Here is a 20,061-nt window from a genome sequence, read left to right as displayed (position 1 = left end):
CTCACCATACCAAAGCTGTGATGGTTCTGTGGATACAGTCTGGCAACACAGCCTTCATCTATGCTAGGATTTCAGGTTTCTGTCACGCACGATCAATCCCAGAATGGAGCTAATGTCTTACTGATAATATACTCGGCACTATTAGGCTAAGAAAGTACTCTAATATGGTGTCATAGAAGAGTAGATAATGTACCTTTTCTTCAATGTCTTCATCGTTACGCCGTGTTCGTGACAAATGAGCAGCGGTGAAGGGTTCGAGTCCGACATTAGAAGACAGAAAAGCTTCTTTGAGTCCGGCCAGATCCACATCCAGGGACGAGGAATGTCCTGCAATGAAGAAATAGATCGTCTAATGTATATTTGTTATCTTGGCGAGGTGAATGTTCATAGACATATCTGTATTTGTAACTTTTATTTGAGAAGATTTAAATATCCGTGTAGGCATATTTTTATCTTTTTGTTATTTATAGGAAATATTATTTCATAAACATTCATATATGTAAGTGGTTACTTGCTTCATAACCCTAGTTGCAGAACAAAAATAGCGGTGATTTAAATTATTACTACTTAACTCAACTTTCCATACACCCGTGACTAAGGAATGGTAAGTTATTAGACATTAAATAAATGTAGTCCTATAAACTTATGGGGATCCTGAAGAAAATTGATATGGGTTCGAAATCGAGCAGGCTCTTAAATAATCTTTTATATGATTCAAAGTCAGAGGGAAGTGGAATAGGGAGAGGAGTTCAACACGGATCCTGTTTATAACCTACACTGTTCAAAATATACTTGGAGGATTTAGTGAAGAACTGTTTTCAGGACATGAGAGGGGTGATGATAGGAGAAAGAAGAATAAAAGATTTACTGCTGATAGGGCTTTGTTAGTAGAAGAGGAAACGGTACTGAAGTATGTGCTGCTGGAGCTATATAGTTTATTCAACAATATTATATTCCAATCTTAATCCAGTGCTCGGGTCTTTTGACCGTAAGTGCTTTGCAATAGAGACCTCAGCTGTGGGCAGTACTGATGAAGAAAAATGCATATAGTACTAATAATAATAATAATAATAATAATAATAATAATAATAATAATAGTAATAACAGTAATAATAAGAATAATGACAATAATAGTTGTAATAATAATAATTTATTTATTTATTTATTTATTTATTATTAATATTTGTGTGCTGAACAACAGCCAGAGGCCAATTATAGTTCAGCACAATACACAAACAGAAGATACAAAGGTGCAAAACAAAAATAAATAATATCTTAAATAACAAAAACATACATGAATACAATTGAGTACAAACAGTAAAAACTAATAATCAAAACGAAACTAAACCTTAAAAGGATCTAAATTGTGCCCATGCAAATTGGCATATTTTATGCATCTACAGACTGGAGAAAGTGATTTTGAATTTCGGTTATAAAAAATTTTTTGAAATCTTAAACCTTTTGTAGGAATACGAAGGCTGATATTGTTTATGATAGACTCACAATCAATATCACCCTTGATAACTTTGCAAAAAAATTGATAATCAAGATTTAGACGTCTAGCATAAAGGCTACAACAGTTAAAATATTTACAGGTAATATCATAGTTAAAGTCAGTGGAATTGGGTATATATCGAAAAGCACATAAGGAAATAAATTTTCTTTGAATATTTTCTAATTTAACCGAATCGGTTAAAGTAATGGAATTCCAGGCTACAGATGCATATTCAAGTTTAGAGCGAACCAAAGTAAAGTATAGAATTAATAGTGACTCAGGAGTAGAAAAAGAATAGATTATAGACCTTATTAAACCAAGCATTCTTATTGAATGATTATAAATATATTGAACATGATCGTGAAAGTATAATTTAGAATCGAGTAGTACACCAAGATCTTTTATAGAATTTTTCCTAATAATACAGGCGTTTTTAAGAGAATAATTAAATTTTATGGAAGTAGTTTTTCTAGAGTACGAAATGACAAAAGTTTTTGTTTCATTAATTTTCATTCCATTAATGTCAGACCAAAGTTCAATGGAGTTAATATCATTTTGAAGAGTTTGGCAATCGGCAGAACTACTTATTGAGCGAAAGATTTTGAGATCATCAGCAAATAACAGGTAGTTTGAACTTATTCTTTTACATATGTCATCAATAAATAATAAAAATAATAGAGGGCCCAATGTAGATCCTTGGGGAACTCCACATAAACAATTAAATGGGTGCGAGAGAGAATCACCAAGACGAACACAACATTGTCTATTAGTTAAATAGTTTTCAAACCAGCTCACGTAGTTAGAAGAGAGACCAAAGTTTTTTAATTTCTTTATCAGAATATTGTGAGGTACAACATCAAACGCTTTGCTAAAGTCGATATAAATTGAGTCAATTTGACCTTGGGTTTCAACAACAGGCATAACAAGATTAAGGTAGGATACTAAGTTTGTAGTTGTTGATTTACCTTTAGTAAAACCATGTTGTGCTGAATTAATTTTATTCTTAACATAAAATGAAACATGTTTGTGGATTATTTTTTCAAAAATTTTTGAGAAATTGTTTAATATTGAAATAGGTCTATAATTGGAAACAACATTTTTTTACCATTCTTAAAGATAGGAATAACGGATGCTTCTTTCCAAAGCATAGGATATGTACCGGTTAATAAACTTAAATTAAATATAAAGGTTAAAACGGGTATTAGAATATTAGAACATCCCTTAATAATAAAATTAGGAATGCCATCAGTGCCCTTTGATTTATTAGGTTTAAGCTTTCTTATGGCTAATGAAACGTCTTCAACTGTAATTTTAGGTAAGGATAAGAAGTCAGTAGAATTATACTAATAATAATAATAATAATAATAATAATAATAATAATAATAATAAAACAACAGTAATAATAATAATAATAATAATAATAATAATAATAATAATAATAATAGCAATAACAATGAGAATATTAATATTAATTTTATTCTGTGATATCTATACTAATAATAAATCTGTAGCCAAAATTTTTCTGGTAATTTTCGATTTTCCAAAAATAATTGGTCCTAACATGTATAATTAAGCATCCTGAAACCGAAAATCGCTTTTTTGAAATTTTTGTCTGTCTGTCTGGATGTTTGTTACCTTTTCACGCGATAATGGCTGAACCGATTTATATGAAAATTGGAATATAAATTAAGTTCGTTGTAATTTAGATTTTAGGCTATATGGTATTCAAAATACTTTATTTAAAAGGGGGGTTATAAGGGGCCCTGAATTAAATAAATCGAAATATCTCGCTTATTATTAATTTTCTTAAAATATATTACATAACAAAAGTTTCTTTAAACATAATTTCCGATAAGGTTCATTCTATACAAAATTTTGATAGGACTGATATTTAATGAGATAAATTAGTTTTAAAATCACAATAACAACGCCATCTAAGGCGCTGTACTGATATGAAAACAAATGACTTCGTCTATAAGGGGCCTTGGACAACAATAATCGACAGCTATTAAACATGTTTCTGTGTTTGTATGAAGTAATATCGGAAGCTAATTAATTGCTTAATTATTATTTCACCATTGGAACGTGTAGTTTCTCTAGATAGACATAATTGTACAATGTTATTACAGTAACTTCTGAAACATATAGCAAGTAATATAAAGTATACACATTAAAACTGAATGATATGTCAATCTTCATTAAACTATGGTTGCATGTAATAACAATTAAGAAACATGTTAAAGGAGTTGTCATTGCACCAAATGATTGCTCTCTGGACCAAAATGACCGCATTTTAATTGTTTAAATACAATTTAAATTAAGTAAAATATTAAACGATTTATCCTTCTATCAAACACGAATGTTCCGTGGATCAAATGTCCTATTTTAATTATGTAATTGCTTTATATTTATTTCTAACGGGTGCAGCGGAGCGCACGGGTACGGCTAGTATATTATATATAACCATTAAACATTGAGAAACCTGAAACAGCTATTATTGTTAACAAGAATTGTTAGAAAAATATTCCCTTAGTCTATTCTTAAGTTGGTTTGATGTCTGACAGTCTCTGGCATTACTCGGTAAGGAATTCCAAAATAGAATTGTCATCGAATTTAAATTGTCATTAATGTACAAATTTGTTTCTATATTTCTATGCACACACTCTATTGGTTGAAATGCAAAACAAAAAAACAGAAAAAAAACCACGCGGAAGTAAAATGCTAATTCATGCTAATACGAGAGTTGATTTTATTTGCAGCCCTGCCCTATTTCTAGTTAAACTAAAATGTATATTTTGTGGCACACAAATGACAGAAATGTGTTATGACTACGTGGCAAATTGTAAATCTGTATATATCTGCGTTGGGTCGTAGCAGGTGTTCGAGTGGCCAGAGGTGCTATGTCAGAGAGAAATGGACCCTGTCGAGCAACGAGCTGCAAAAAAAGGGAATGTCTACATTTCAATTCACCAAGATGTAACGGGTACCTTGGGAGAATATACAGTTTAAGGGTTCTAATGGTACTATAGTAAAAAGGTGGTGTCGAATATTTAAATGTCGGGAAATATTGTGTGAAGATGAACATGGTGGCGGGCCTTCGAGAACTGTCACAACACCAGAAAACATAAATAAATTGCATTTTTAGTACCACAAGATCGATGAGTCCCATCAGGGATATAGTAGAGCAGCCGTGGCGAAAATGTAATGTGCGCCAACCACTGTGTAACCTGCAACGTGCATAGCACCTGTGGAGGTAGGCGGACACCCGAAGGGGAAGTGAAGCAACTGTCTCACTTATTAATGGATTTTCATTTTCCTTACGTCAAGCATTCACTTACTTACAAATGGCTTTTAAGGAACTCAAGGTTCATTGCCGCCCTCATATAAGCCCGCCATCGGTCCCTATCCTGTGCAAGATTAATCCATTCTCTATCATCATATCCCACCTCTCTCAAATCCATTTTAATATTATCCTCCCATCTACGTCTCGGCCTACCTAAAGGTCTTTTTCCCTCCGGTCTCCCAACTAACACTCTGTATGCATTTCTGGATTCGCCCATACGTGTTACATGCCCTGCCCATCTCAAACGTCTGGATTTTAAGTTCCTAATTATGTGAGGTGAAGAATACAATGCGTGCAGTTCTGTGTTGTGTAACTTTCTCCATTCTCCTCTAACTTCATCCCTCTTAGCCCCAAGTATTTTCCTAAGAACCTTATTCTCAAACACCCTTAACCTATGTTCCTCTCTCAGAGTGAGAGTCCAAGTTTCACAACCATACAGAACAACCGGTAATATAACTGTTTTAGAAATTCTAACTTTCAGATTTTTGGACAGCAGACTGGATGATAAGAGCTTCTCAACCGAATAATAACACACGTTTCCCATATTTATTCTGTGTTTAATTTCCTCCCGAGTGTCATTTATATTTGTTACTGTTGCTCCAAGATATTTGAATTTTTCCACCCCTTCCAAGGATAAATCTCCAATGTTTATATTTCCATTTCGTACAATATTCTGGTCACGAGACATAATCATATACTTTGTCTTTTCGGGGTTTACTTCCAAACCGATCGCTTTACTTGCTTCAAGTAAAATTTCCCTGTTTTTACGTCAAGCACTTAAATATAATTTTATGCAGTACAAGGCTACAAACTGATGTTTAGTATGTGTAACGAAGAAATAAATGAACAATAAATGAACATTATCACAACCTAAATTTAGCTGTCTTCAGAATGGGTCTGCGACAAAGAAGTTTCAAAATCAGGAATTATGTCACTTACTGCCAGTGGTAGTTGATCACGAAGGTATTTGTCTGTCAGTCGTGATCTAAATTTGGTTTCTACTATTTTCATTGTTGAAAATAATTTTTCACAAACGTAAGTTGTAGCGAACATGGCTTCAACAGAGTGAGCGAAAGAACGAAGCTTCGGGTATTTATTTTTTGGCAACGATTTGAAAGTTCAACATTTGTCAAGTCCTTACATCTAGCTTTCATTTGACATCACATAGTAAATCAGTGAGTTCAAATTGAAGAGCTAACCGCATTATTCGTACATCTGCTGAAAATGGGTCGACGTACAGAGATGATGATGATGATGATGATGATAATAATAATAATAATAATAATAATAATAATGTTTCATGAGTAACATGTAGTATAATGCCGTTTTATGTTATACAACTGTTTTCCTCGTAATACTTGTGAACAAATCATACATTTAATATTCTCATCATACTGACAGCAAAAAATGCGTCTTCCCATCCTACTTGGAACTTTCGTACATGGTTTCGAGAGAGACATATGCCACTCGCAGGTCAGAGACAATTACAAATGGAACGGAGTTTGACTCCATTGAGTGAGAGGGTGGGAGTGGGGGTTGGGGAAGGTAGGAAGGAAGAGAAATGCACAGCTATCACTGCGAGCCACAATGTCACGCGAGTCACGTTCTCGCCACGGCTGTAGTAGAGGAATCACGTCTCTCATACCATAGTGCACGCAATATTTTGGCATGAAAAAAAAAAAAACTCCAAGGCGCTTGCTTCGGATGTTGACATCGCACAAAGAGCAGTGCTCTGCGAGCAGCATTTAACTAATTTTAGAGCATACAAAAAATTCTTGAACGACATGTTACTATGGATTAGGTGTAGGTTCACCTCTATGACTCTGAAACCAAAATTCGAAGTATGGACTGGAAACATAAGAATTCACCGACTTCTAAAATTTCAAGGTGCAGCCATCAGTTGGCAAGGTTAAATTATGATATGATATGATAATGATATGATATATGATATATGATATGATATGATATGATATGTGATATGATATGATATGATATGTGATATGATATGATATGTGATATGATATCATATGTGATATGATATGATATGATATGTGATATGATATGATATGATATGTGATATGATATGATATGATATATGATATGGTATGGTATGATATGATATATGATATGATATAATATATGGTATGATATGATATGATATGTGATATGATATGATATGATATGATATGATATGATATGTGATATGATATGATATGATATATGATGTGATATGATATGATATGTGATATGATATGATATGTGATAGGATATGATATGTGATAGGATATGATATGTGATATGATATGATATGTGATATGTGATATGATATGATATATGATATGGTATGGTATGATATGATATATGATATGATATATGGTATGATATGATATGATATGTGATATGATATGATATGTGATATGATATATGATATGATATATGATATGATAAGATATGATATGGTATGATATATGATATGGTATGGTATGATATGATATATGATATGTGATATGATATGATATGATATGATATGTGATATGATATGATATGTGATATGATATGATATGATATGTGATGATATATGATATGATATGATATATGATATGGTATGGTATGATATGATATATGATATGATATATGGTATGATATGATATGTTATGTTATGATATGATATGATATGATATGATATATCATATGGTGTGGTATGATATGATGTGATGTGATATGATATGATATGATATGATATGATATGATATGATATGATATGATATGATATGATATGATATGATATGAGATATATGATATGATATGTTATATGATATGGTATGATATATGATATGATATGATATGATATGATATGATATGATATGATATGATATGATATGATATGATATGATGCGATACGATACGATAGGATATGATATGATATGATATGATATATGATATGATATATATTTGTCATTAAGCACTTTGTTCCGGTGAGATGGCACTTCACATATTTGTATACAGTGCCATCCACCTTATTACATAGGAAATTTATGCGTCATAACTTACTTCCGTCTCTTCCACTTTTTAACTTAGAAAGCATGTTGTAAATATTCAGATTGCCATTGTTAACACAGATAATACAATGTAATATTTGTTTTATTCAATCTTATGACAAATCAATTATTAAAGCAATGACATATATTTCATAACATGTAGTCATTGAGTTTTGTACAAAGTAAGTTACGAACGTTTTCGCCCATTCAGGCATCTTCAGGTTCTGTGTACAATATCTCATTATTAATCTGTATGATAATTACAATGATAGTCGATGAGATGGACTGTTTAAAATTGATCATGATATATATAAAATGTACAAACATATGCATAATTAAAATGTAACCATGTTACAAGGTCATAAAATTGTGAAAATTGAGAACACGTAGTGTTTTAAATTTTAAACTCCATAATACTCAGTGTAACTCTTGTTTTGTAGATTCCATTAAAATGATGAAATGTATCTGAGCTATATAATTATGAAATAGAAAAGAGCAAACCTTTAAACTTAAGTGTGTGATTGGATTGAATTATCAAATGCACTCACGTTATTAAAACGTGGCAACTGCACTGGCTGTTGTGATATATCATTATGATTTGAAGTAGTGTTTATCTGTAATGAAAACTTTAATGTCAAAAATTTTGAAAAATTTTTAAGTATTGAAATATACTAATTATGTGAACATACTTACGAAGACATGAGGCGACCTTGCTGCTTTAGATACTTAAAAATCGATAATGTGTTAAATTGGAAAAATCATATTAAAGAAATTACCCTCAAACTAAATTCAGCTAGTTTTGCTATTAGATCTATGCAAAAGATAGTAAATATCAATACCTAAAAACAATATACTTTGCATACTTCCACTCGGTAATGAGTTTTGCAATAATATTCTGGGGAAATTCCACAGAGAGTAACAATATATTTTTATTACAAAAAAGAATAATTAGAATAATAGTAGGTGCCAAATCTAGGGAATCGTGTAGGACTATTTTCAAAAAACCTACAAATAATGCCCATGGCTTGTCAGCAGGGAACGGATTTATATGGACTAAAAATATATGAAATATGTAAATATATATGTAGTTATTTTTACCAAAATATGGAATTAAATATGGATTTTTACCAAAATATGGAATTAAATATGGACTTAAAATTATAAAAAAATGACTATGTACGTTAAATATTGGTACAATTTAATCAAACTAAACAAAAAATATAATGGACGTACCTTATCTTCCAATGTAGTTTCAACAAAACACAATTTTTATTGTCTGTTACCATAACAATAGGTTACAAACATTTCTTTCAAGTGCTGAAAAGTGAATCTTCTTCTATTGTCTCTGAGGATAGATTTATACTGACTAAAAGAGCGTTCGACGTCACAAGAAGTAACTGGTACATAATTCAATTTCACAATGTCTGCTGGGGATAAGTCCAAGTTAATCTTCACTGTTGATTCACCACTCATCACAGCAACAACCTTTTGTAGTTCTTCATATCCAGGGTTTTTTGAAAGTACAGTGTCCACCTTAGCTCTTACTGCATCTGCAACTTTACCTCTACCACGATTCAGTTGTTCCACAGTACTATTTATAATTTCAAAACTTTCAGATAGTGAAAGGTGCCTATTTTGGAGACTTTTGAGCGTTTTTATGATGCATGAAAATGTATGCTGAATGTGAGCTAAGTCATTCTTCACACTTATGTCACAGGTAACTGTTTTCGCAGTATCAATTGAGACTGCATCTTCAGAGTCCAATGCAAGGAGAACATTGTTAATAGAGTCTATATGTTCGGCATAATATTCAACTGCTTCTAGCCATGTACCCCATCTAGTTAAAATTGGCTTTGGTGGCAATGGAATTTCAGGGTACATTTCTTTCAACACGTTAACTCTACTGGGAGCTTTGAGAAATACTTTTTTCACTGATGAAATCAACAAATCTACTTTAGGGAAATTGTCTCTGACCACTTCTGCCACACGATGAAATGCATGCGCCACACAAGTAAAATGAGTCAATTTAGGATATACAACAGATAATGCTTGTCCAGCTTTGACCATATAAGGGGCAGCATCGCTAATAAAGAATAACACATTATCGTACATAATACCCTTTGGCCACAGGATACCCATAGCTTCGTTGAACAGTTTAACTATAGTTTTGTTATTGCACTTTTCTAGAACATCACAATGTAAAAGAATTCGTTCAGAATATTGTTCACTTAACAAACCGATAACTACATTACCAACAAGTCTACCTTCTTTGTCGGGAGTCTCATCAATGGAAACCCAAATTGAACTATCTTTAATTTCATCTCTTATCTTCTGTATTGTCTCATCGTAGATGGATGGAGCATACGTCTTCCTAAGTGTTGACTCATCCGGGATTGTATGTTGAGTATATTTTTCAAGGAATTCCCTGAAGACCTTATTCTTTAGTTTGTAGAGAGGAATATCAGCAGAGATGAGAGAACGGCACAGGTCGATGTTAAACTCAGATCTTACATTCGATGTTGTTGGTTGTGTTAAAAACAATTGTCTCTGCTTGGAATTTAGTTGTTTGTTGGCCTGATGTTTACTAGTTGTAATGTGTTGTTGCACCAGGAACTTTTGTGTAGATGATACTGCACACTGACACAAATTACAAAATAATATTTTATTGTCAGTTGATAAACCATCTTCTTTAAATTCTGAAATGTAACTTGTTAGTTTTGATTTTAAATTGACTGAATGACGTACTTTTGGCATATTTACCGTCTTTATAGTATGATTTACAAAACTGAACCTATGTGTACTCTGACTGGCATTTAACTGTTGAGCTGCACAACTGAAGTCTGTTAAAAATTTTAAATTAAATTAATACAGTTTTGTAACTTACTTTCCCATTGTTGATAGGACTGCTAATTTTCAAATAACTCTGATGTTAAAGGGATTACTGAACATGTGTTTAAATCTCTATTGTTGAAATGTATTTTTAAAAGTTAATGGAATTTTGTTTTGTTTTATTGTTAAACCTAATATAATATGGACTGTTTTATATGAAATATGGAAAATATATGGAAATTAACGAAAATATGTACTAAACTCTAAAATATGGAAAAATATGGAAAATAAAAGTAGGATTTTTCAACCCTACACATTGTGAAACATAAAGATAATGCAAAATATAAATTATATTAGCTTTATAAGTAAATATGTATTTACATATAAATCCTTTCCCTGCTTGTCAGTATATCTTTTCATTAATAATCTTCCTCGTATGTAATCGTGAAAACTTTGTAACTAATTCAACATTTCATAGCATAAATACACGTCAAAAAATGACTTTCATACTCCATCGGCAAGTCTATCGTGCTATCAAAAAGGAGTGCGTTATATGGCAGTAAAAATATTTAATAGCCTCCCTGTCGATATAAAAAATGAAACTCAAAACATAAAATTATTTAAGGCCAAATTAAAGAAGTACCTAATTTCTCACGCCTTCTATTCTATAGGTGAATTCATGACATTCAGTAACACATCATGAAATTGATACTAAAACTTTGTGTTGTACTAGTAGACTATATTGTAAATCTTGTCTATATATAAATTAAGACTATAAATTAAGATTTTATAATAGTATTAAGTTTTTTGACTTGTTCCATATTCTAGCTGTAAGCACGTATGAATACCATGGAATGTTAATAAATACAATACAATACAATACAATGGCTAATGTGACGCGAGCGATGTATGTGCTCGTGTAGACAGCTGACGCGGAAGGATATTACGTTGTGATGGGGTTAAAAGTTGTATAGGGGATTCCGAATTTGAGTCAAATTTTCATTGAGGATGCTGTTATCCATTTTAATATGTTTTGCAATATAATATTCCTCTGCAAAATTTATGAATTTTGTATCTATTCCAGATTTTAGTATTTTTAAGGTTTCGTGTATCGCGCCTAATTCATGTCCAGTATCTATTAAATGGGAGGCGTATGTGTATGCTCTCTTTAAATGTATCTCGTCACCTCTCCTTCACCGGCCTATCCATCTATATTTCCCCACTCCTCCATTGCTGACCCCCACACTTACATCCTCCCCTCACTTCACTTCACATTGCTATGTTGACTCCCTCTCCTACTATTTTCTTGTATTTTCCCCCACTACTTCCCCACTACACCAACTTCTTAAATCATAATGTTTCTTTTTACTATTCGCCTTTATTCCTGAATCCGTTCCATTTTTCTTCACTTGCCTTGTCGTTGTTTTCCCCTGACTCTGCAACTCACGTACTCGCCTTGGAATCGCCTCAAAATGCTGATTGCAGGAATTTTGACGCGTTTGTAGATTTCTGCTACGTGTTGATATTTCCTCCTCAGATGACGTCATAGGCTTTACTCGATCGCATGAAGTTGCTTCTTTCCGCATTCCATGACTGTCTGATGACCTCCGTGTCGTGCTTGCCTTGCTATTTTCATGACTGTTGTCCGAGCTGATATCCTTTCCAATGCTCCTCGACACTAATCCCCTAATTTTCTCCTTCAGGACTCTCCTATTCCTCTCCATTTCTTTCGAACCTACTACCGGCTCCTTGATGCTTTCGAGACATTCTTCAACACTAAAGATCAAGTTGTTAATCTTTAATTTATCACCACACAGTCTTGCAAACTGACCACTTTTCCTAGCTTCTTTCAGGAAAGGGACCAAAACTCGTCTTCTGCTCCTTACTTCATAACTCCAATCATTGTCCATTCTGATGGAAGTGTTCCCTAGCAACCTTCTCTTTCTCAAGATCTTAGCCTTCGTTGTCATGCTCTTGAATTTTACTAGTATAGGCCTAACTTGATCTGGATTCCGATTTCGATTTCTTCTCCCTATTCTAAATACATCCACAATTTGTCCGTCGCTCAAATCCATTCCAAAACACTCCCAGCACACTCCTATTATCTTTTCGTATGATTCACCATTATGTTCCTTTTCCTTTTATTGTTCTCCAAAAAATATCAAGTTCTTTCTTCTCTTTTCCTCCTCTAAATGCTCCCATTTGCTTTTCAAACCTTCGTTTTCGTGTTGGATTTCTTCCATCTTCTTCCTCATCTCCGCTATGGTCTCCTTCAATGCCACTAAATCTTGTTTCATTTCAATATGCTCCATTTTACTCCGGTTTCTTTCACTCATTACACAGGTCAATGCCTCTGCTACGCTTACTTCGACTGACTTGCACAAATTAACCTCCACACTCAGCTGCTTGCTTAAGACTGCCACATTATATCATGATACACGTCAATTCTGGAGGTTAGTAGTTTTCTTCCTTCATGGCCTTGATGAAAAGCTAAGATACAGGAATTATATATAGAACTTTTCTAGTCCATCGTTATTAATTCCAAAGTGTGACGTAAGGACAATTTGAACGAAAAATTTGTGACAAATTGACAACGGGACGAAATAGTTATGAGACGAAAAGTGCTGGACGAATGTGACTCTTTTGATCGGTCTGGGACGAAGAGTCGTTGAATCTTTCTAATCTCCTTTAATTTCGTGAAAAATTCTGATAGCTTTTGACTCCCTACACCGAGCGTGAAAAAAGATTTATTCTATCTCAAAATAACTCTATCTCAAACGTTAATTTACAACGTCACAACTGTGATCACTTACTTTGAACAATATTGATGATGTTCCCTTCACACTTGGTACTCACCTGAGAACCCCAGCACTCCTAGGCACACAACTGCGACCACGAAAAGAGACTTCATCGTGAATGCTGAGCAGGACTTGACGAGCAAGCTTTTATACGTGTTGGGCTTTCAAAATACATTCGTTGTATCACATGTGTGTAAATACATACATTACGCAATAATTAATTTCTAAATTTTCTGTCGAAATTGAATTTAATGTCTAAATGTATTCCATATCTGCTCCACCTCGCAAGCAGCGTCAATGTAGAAGGATGCTTTGTAATTAACAGAATAAAAATAACACCTATATAATAACGCCACGTGTGTTCAATTCGTTTGTAAAATTACGCTAATGCATGTCTGATATCATTAAAACATGAGTAAGAAGTTAATGTGAATGCAAATGGGATTTTCTTTTACCCAGGAAATACAAGAAATGGCATTATTTCCTGTACAGATCTGAAATAATAATAATAACAACAATAATAATAATAATAATAATAATAATAATAATAAATTATTTATTTCATCTGGCAGAGCTAAGGCCAGTAGGTCTTCTCCTCCGCCCAGCCAGACTCTAATTCTAATTAAATACATTTGTTTACATAGTTATTACATTAATATCTAGACCATAAAACAACATGAAAGTAAATAATGAAAATTGGATAACTAATGTTAGTGTGACAATAATAAACATTGGTAAGAAATAGTTATAATAATAATAATAATATTAATAATAGTAATAATAATAATAATGAGATCATTTAGATATTTATCTGTGATATACAGGGTGTTTAAAAAATACGGGGCATAATTTCAGGTATGTATTTCCCACATGTAGACAATCAAAATAGTTCATTACAACATGTGTCCGGAAATGCTTCATTTCCGAGTTATGGCCTTCACAACATTGAAATTCACCGGAACGTTTTTCTTTCCGCAGGTCGTTGTCATTACAGAAAATGTTCAAAATGTTCACCTCCTGCTTGAATACAGACCTCACATCGATGTCTCATTGACCTGCGAACACGATCCCAAACTCCAGGAGTATTGCGTATGTCCTCAGAACATGCCACAATTCGATTCCGAAGGGATTCCAAATCAGGCACCGGAGATGAATAAACCAATGATTTTAAATGGCCTCACAAGTAGAAATCGAGAGGGTTCAGATGAGGTGAGCGTGGAGGCCAAGCCATTCGGCCACCTCTACCTATCCATCGATCAGGAAACCTTCGATCCAAGTACCGGCGAGCCGTACGAATGAAGTGTGCAGGAGCGCCATCATGCAAGAAGTGAATGTGTTGACGATTGATCAGTGGAATGTCTTCTAAAACATGAGGTATGGTTCCGGTGAATTTCAATGTTGTGAAGGCCATAACTCGGAAATAAAGCATTTCCGGACACATGTTGTAATGAACTATTTTGTTTGTCTACATGTGGGAAATACATACCTGAAATTATGCCCCCTATTTTTGAAACACCCTGTATATAACAATTAAACATTGAGAAACCTCAAACAGCTATTATTGTTAACAAGAATTGTTAGAAAAATATCTCGTTAGCCTATTCTTAAATTGGTTTGATGTCTGACAGTCCCTGACATTACTCGGTAGGGAATTCCGAAGTCGAGGAACAGCCACAGTGAAAGAAGATGAATATGAGGATGTTCGGTGGGAGGGAATGGATAATATTGAGGAGTGTTGTGATCGTGTGTCTAGGTTGTGATGGGTGGATAAATTTTGAAAACGAGACGCAAGATAGACAGGAGTGGAGAAATGCAATATGTGAAAGAGAAGGGAAAGACAGTGGATTTTCCTACGATCTTGTAGACGGAGTCAGGACAACATTTCGAGGGATGGTGTTACGTGATCAGCCCGGCGAATATTGCAGACGAAACGGACGCACATATTATGAACACGTTGTAGTCTCTGCGCCGAAGTAACGCTTAGGTCAGTAAGCAGAATATCACAGTTATCGAAGTGGGGCATCACGAGTGTTTGCACTAACATTTTTTTCATGGAAAAGGGTAGAAGATTCTTCAATCGTCTAAACGAGTGGATTAATGAGAATACTTTTTTGCAGGTTTGTGCAACTTGAATGTTCCAATTTAAACTTTTATCCATATAAATACCTAGATTCTTTACTGATTCAATGAACGGAATTTCGGTGCCGTATATTTTAATCGGGGACAAATTTGGTATGGTAATAGTGCTTAACAAATGTGAATGACCCACAATGATTGGCTGTGATTTTTCTGGATTTAGCTTAAGTCGGAATATCCGTGTCCATGTCCTTTCCGTGTCCATGTCCCTGTAGGGGAAGTCCCTGTAATTAGGACCGATTTGAATTCTGGTATTTGCAAATTTCATCACCCCCTGTCTTGGGTAGGAATAGCAAGACACTTGAGGTTGCTTCCTGCCTACAAGTTATTTTGCTTTTACATTTAAGGTGAGAACAAAAGAAGTTTATTATTCATATCCTTAAAACCGTACACCCTGTTGAGACTGAATGCTGTGTAGTTACTATTTGCACCAAGAGGGTATTTTGCTTGTTCAAGTATGTATGTATGTATGTATTTATTTACACTGCAAGTGGGCAAGCACCCGGTGGCAGTGGTATATACAATATTAACAATACACAATAAAATGATAAGCGATACACAATAATATCTACAATACACAATACAATTTACAACACATATACAATTTTATACACAATACAATAAGAATACACAATACAATTTAACACAATAATAATAAAACATAAAATAAAATACCTAATTTTACAACACAACCTACATAATTATGTACAGGCCCTACATAAGTTTCAATAGTCTTTCACTTAACTCTCATCTCACTCACTGTAGTGGCACTATGACGCATTTCACTGACACTTTAGCACACATTTCACTGACACTCTGTAACACATTTCACTGACACTATAGAACACATTTCATTGACGCTATAAATTATCACTGATCGGAACTGTTCACTGCACTGTAAAACCATAACTTCACTGACTCACCTCGCTTCACTGATACAACAGTTCAAATAAGTCAAATAATTACACCCTTATGCATACTTATAAACAAAACTACATTTAAACTAAATATTTCTAGTCTAAGGGCCTCTTACACGCTATTTTTAAATAATTTTCCATTCAAACCAAGGAAGTAAACTCGTCAGGCTAGATAAATACGTCACCTTAAAAAATTAAATGTTGAATGTCACCTTAATTTTAATTTTCACTTTATACACAACTTTTTAAATTATTCTTGAATCTCCTTAAGGAAGGACAGCCCTCAAAGACCGCTGCAGATAGGTCATTCCAACCATTTATAGTTCTATTTAAAAATGAGAATTTACCTACATCCGTTTTCTGTTTCCTACATTTGATTTTAAAATCATGATCGTTCCTACCATAGTACGTTGGCTTTTCTAACCGAGCCGTTATGTCTACCCATGCTTTCTGACCTAGATGTGCTCTATAGAATGATGTTATTCTAGTTTTCCTACGTCTGTTTTCCAAAGTTTCCCATTTAAGTTCTTTTATCGCATCGTTTCCATCTTCTCTTTTACCTTTAACAAATTTAGCTGCCCTATACTGGATTCTTTCTAAAGAATTTATCTGATATATTCTATAGGGATCCCAACACGTAGTTCCGTATTCCATTAACGGTCGCACTATCGTTAGATATGCTATTTCCCTCGATTTGGGGCTAGCCTTTCTCAAGATTCTCATAATAAAGTGAAGTGCCCTCGATGCTTTACCCGTAACATTATCAACATGCTCTCCCCAAGAAAGTTTGGAGTTTAAATACACTCCTAGGTATTTACAACATTGTTCTTGCGGAATTACAACACCACTGAATTCGTAATTAAGACTAGTTTCCTCTCGGGTTTTACAAAATGTTATAGATTTACTTTTAGAACCATTTATTTTCATCCTATGTTTTAACGCCCAGTTATAAATTTTATTCAATAGCATCTACATCTGAATTATTTCTAATATTTCTATAGATAATGCAGTCGTATTGCGAAAGATTAAGATAACTTTTACCATATTTTGATTCGTATACTTACAAACTTACAAATGGCTTTTAAGAAACCCGGAGGTTCTTTGCCGCCCCCACATAGCCCCGCCATCGGTCCCTATCTTGAGCAAGATTAATCCAGTTTCTACCATCATATCCCACCGCTCTCAAATCTATTTCTAAATTTTTCTCCCTTCTACGCCTTCTCCTACCCGAAGATCTTTTCCTCTCAGGTCTTCAAACTAACACACTATATTTACAATAATTTTTGTAATATTTGCCTATAAATGAAATCTCAGCACGGTATGTTATTTGGACCGGTGCACAGTGTGCAATTTCCCCAGTCTGAGTAGACGAAAATCAAATTTCGACTTGATTAGTTGTGTATAGGTGAATATGAATTCATGTTCTTTAACATTTGGAGAATATTATGAGGAATAGCTTTTACTGGTTTATCAGCGGAAAACTATATTTTATAAGGGTATGAATAATGAGTTCTTCCTAACACTTCTCACTCCTATTCAGTCGTAGACAGAGAGGCTTACTATGTAACTAAAAAAGAGTGATTTATTTGTGATTTATTGCGTTGTGAGACATGGAATCTGTCCAGATAGGTACGTTCTTACTAATTTAATTTCAATTTTAAGTTTGTAAAGTATTTGCTTGCTTTCCGCACAGAACCAATACGCGGTAAGTGTGAAATACCACATTCAGTATTCCCAACGTAACATACATAACAATTTCCCTCTTCTTACCGCTTAAGCGCGACATTCATTTCCTGCTTTAGGCTTTTAACATATTATTTTTTAGAGACGTTTAACATAGTAATAATTATAAATTGGAAACTTACCACTGCAATTTCACCTAAATTGCAATGTTAATTATTGTTTTTAAGTATTTGAAAAAATTAAGTAAAGTCTACTACTCCACTAAACTTATTGCATTCCTGATACAAGTAACATTAAGGAAGCCGTGAAAAAATCAACAAGATTCCAGATGCCGATGTTATTTCTGCAATATGTTATATAAATAATATTGTTAAAATATTAAAATGAAAAATAAATCATTACATAACCTTACCGTTTGTTTTAAGTTCGCATTTATAGACTGGGGGAAAAAAAGACGGACGTATATCACGGCCTGCTGGAGTATAGCAAACACAGAAAACATTTTATAGCAACAATGTTGAAGAAAGATATTTTGGTTTTCCGAAGTTGCCGTCATTAAACAGAAACCAACATGGAGATTTCATTGCAACTAATTAGAAATTCCTCTTTCAGGTATGTAATAAACGATCTTCGCACAAAATAATGTACGATACACGAGCGGCATGTTTGTTTTCATGTACTGGGAAATTAAAAAAGCTCAATTACGTTTCGCTTTTTCAATCTTTTCCTCGACCATGAAAACGTCAACATACCGGTCTTGTAACGTATATTACTATTTCTTCTTACAGTACTGTTTAAATATTTCAATTGAAATAGAAACATCATTTTAAAGTTCTTCAAATACAATATAAGTTTTAGTATAGTCGGTCACGTCCGATTACAGTAATTTTTTTACCATTTAATACAGAATCATTTAGAGGTTGAATCCTTGTTTTGAAGTTTGCGCGTTACTGCGAAATTATCAGTAATTAATTTTTTCAGTGGTGTTGCATACGATAATGCCGCGGAAACTGTTCCATGTTTGGCTTAATAACAGAAAAAATAATGGAATAAAGAAGTTTTTAATTACTGTGTGAGTGTTTTAGTCCTGCAACATCATTCACAAGACATCAAATTTTCTATCGAACCGTAGGTCTGAATGCAAATCTATTATTTTGACTATTACACTCTTACTACGTCATACTACTTTTGTCCAATAAAACGGTACGAAAGGACGTATTTCAACCAATCATGGCTGCTTATCGCACAATTTTATCGCGTCCCTAGCATTTGTTTCTTTGTTTGCCAACATTTGAAACTGCGCTGGTCTGGACGTCAAAAAAAAAATATATATATATATAATTACAAACCACTCCAGTCGATGCACAGCAGTTTCAAATATGACTCGCATTGGCATTCAAGAACAAGAATTAATAAAAATCACTGATCATACCTATGCATCTTCTGAAATCCTATTTACAAATAAATGAAGAGCACCATTCGGAAATCCTGAATAAGTTGAATACACCATGTAGGCCTAAATCAACGAGTTCCACTTCTATTACGCACACGTCCAATACAACATCAACTGAACCACCAACCACATTCAAATTTGAAAATTGTACATTCAATAATTATTCCTTTTAAAATTATTCATGTTAATTTTTTATGTCATCGTCGTTAATTAAAACTTCCCTAACACTTGTGTATATTAGTTAGGTTATGTTATAGCTTCTGCTATATGATATTATGGATAGTCACGTATCAGAGATTGTTTAATATTAAGATTTATTGAAAATCATCTGTCAAGTGACGTTGATTAATGGGATTCGGATAATTGAAG

General features: G+C 33.5%; 1 protein-coding gene across 1 annotated transcript in view; it reads right to left on the bottom strand.

Annotated features, from left to right (window-relative positions):
- The window catches only part of LOC138697078 (uncharacterized), a 32,051-nt gene extending 18,435 nt beyond the window's left edge, over positions 1-13,616 (bottom strand). The window contains exons 1-2 of the mRNA XM_069822675.1: positions 13,562-13,616; positions 194-327 (exon numbers count right to left, since the gene is read on the bottom strand). Of these exons, the coding sequence (XP_069678776.1) occupies positions 194-327; positions 13,562-13,616 (189 nt within the window). The remainder of the gene's footprint in view (positions 1-193; positions 328-13,561) is intronic.
- Positions 13,617-20,061: the final 6,445 nt, after the last annotated feature.

The sequence above is a fragment of the Periplaneta americana genome, chromosome 3, assembly GCF_040183065.1.
Source record: "Periplaneta americana isolate PAMFEO1 chromosome 3, P.americana_PAMFEO1_priV1, whole genome shotgun sequence".
NCBI lineage: Eukaryota > Metazoa > Arthropoda > Insecta > Blattodea > Blattidae > Periplaneta > Periplaneta americana.
The sequence above is the reverse complement of the archived record's forward strand: the minus strand, read 5'-3'. Positions and strand labels throughout refer to the sequence as shown.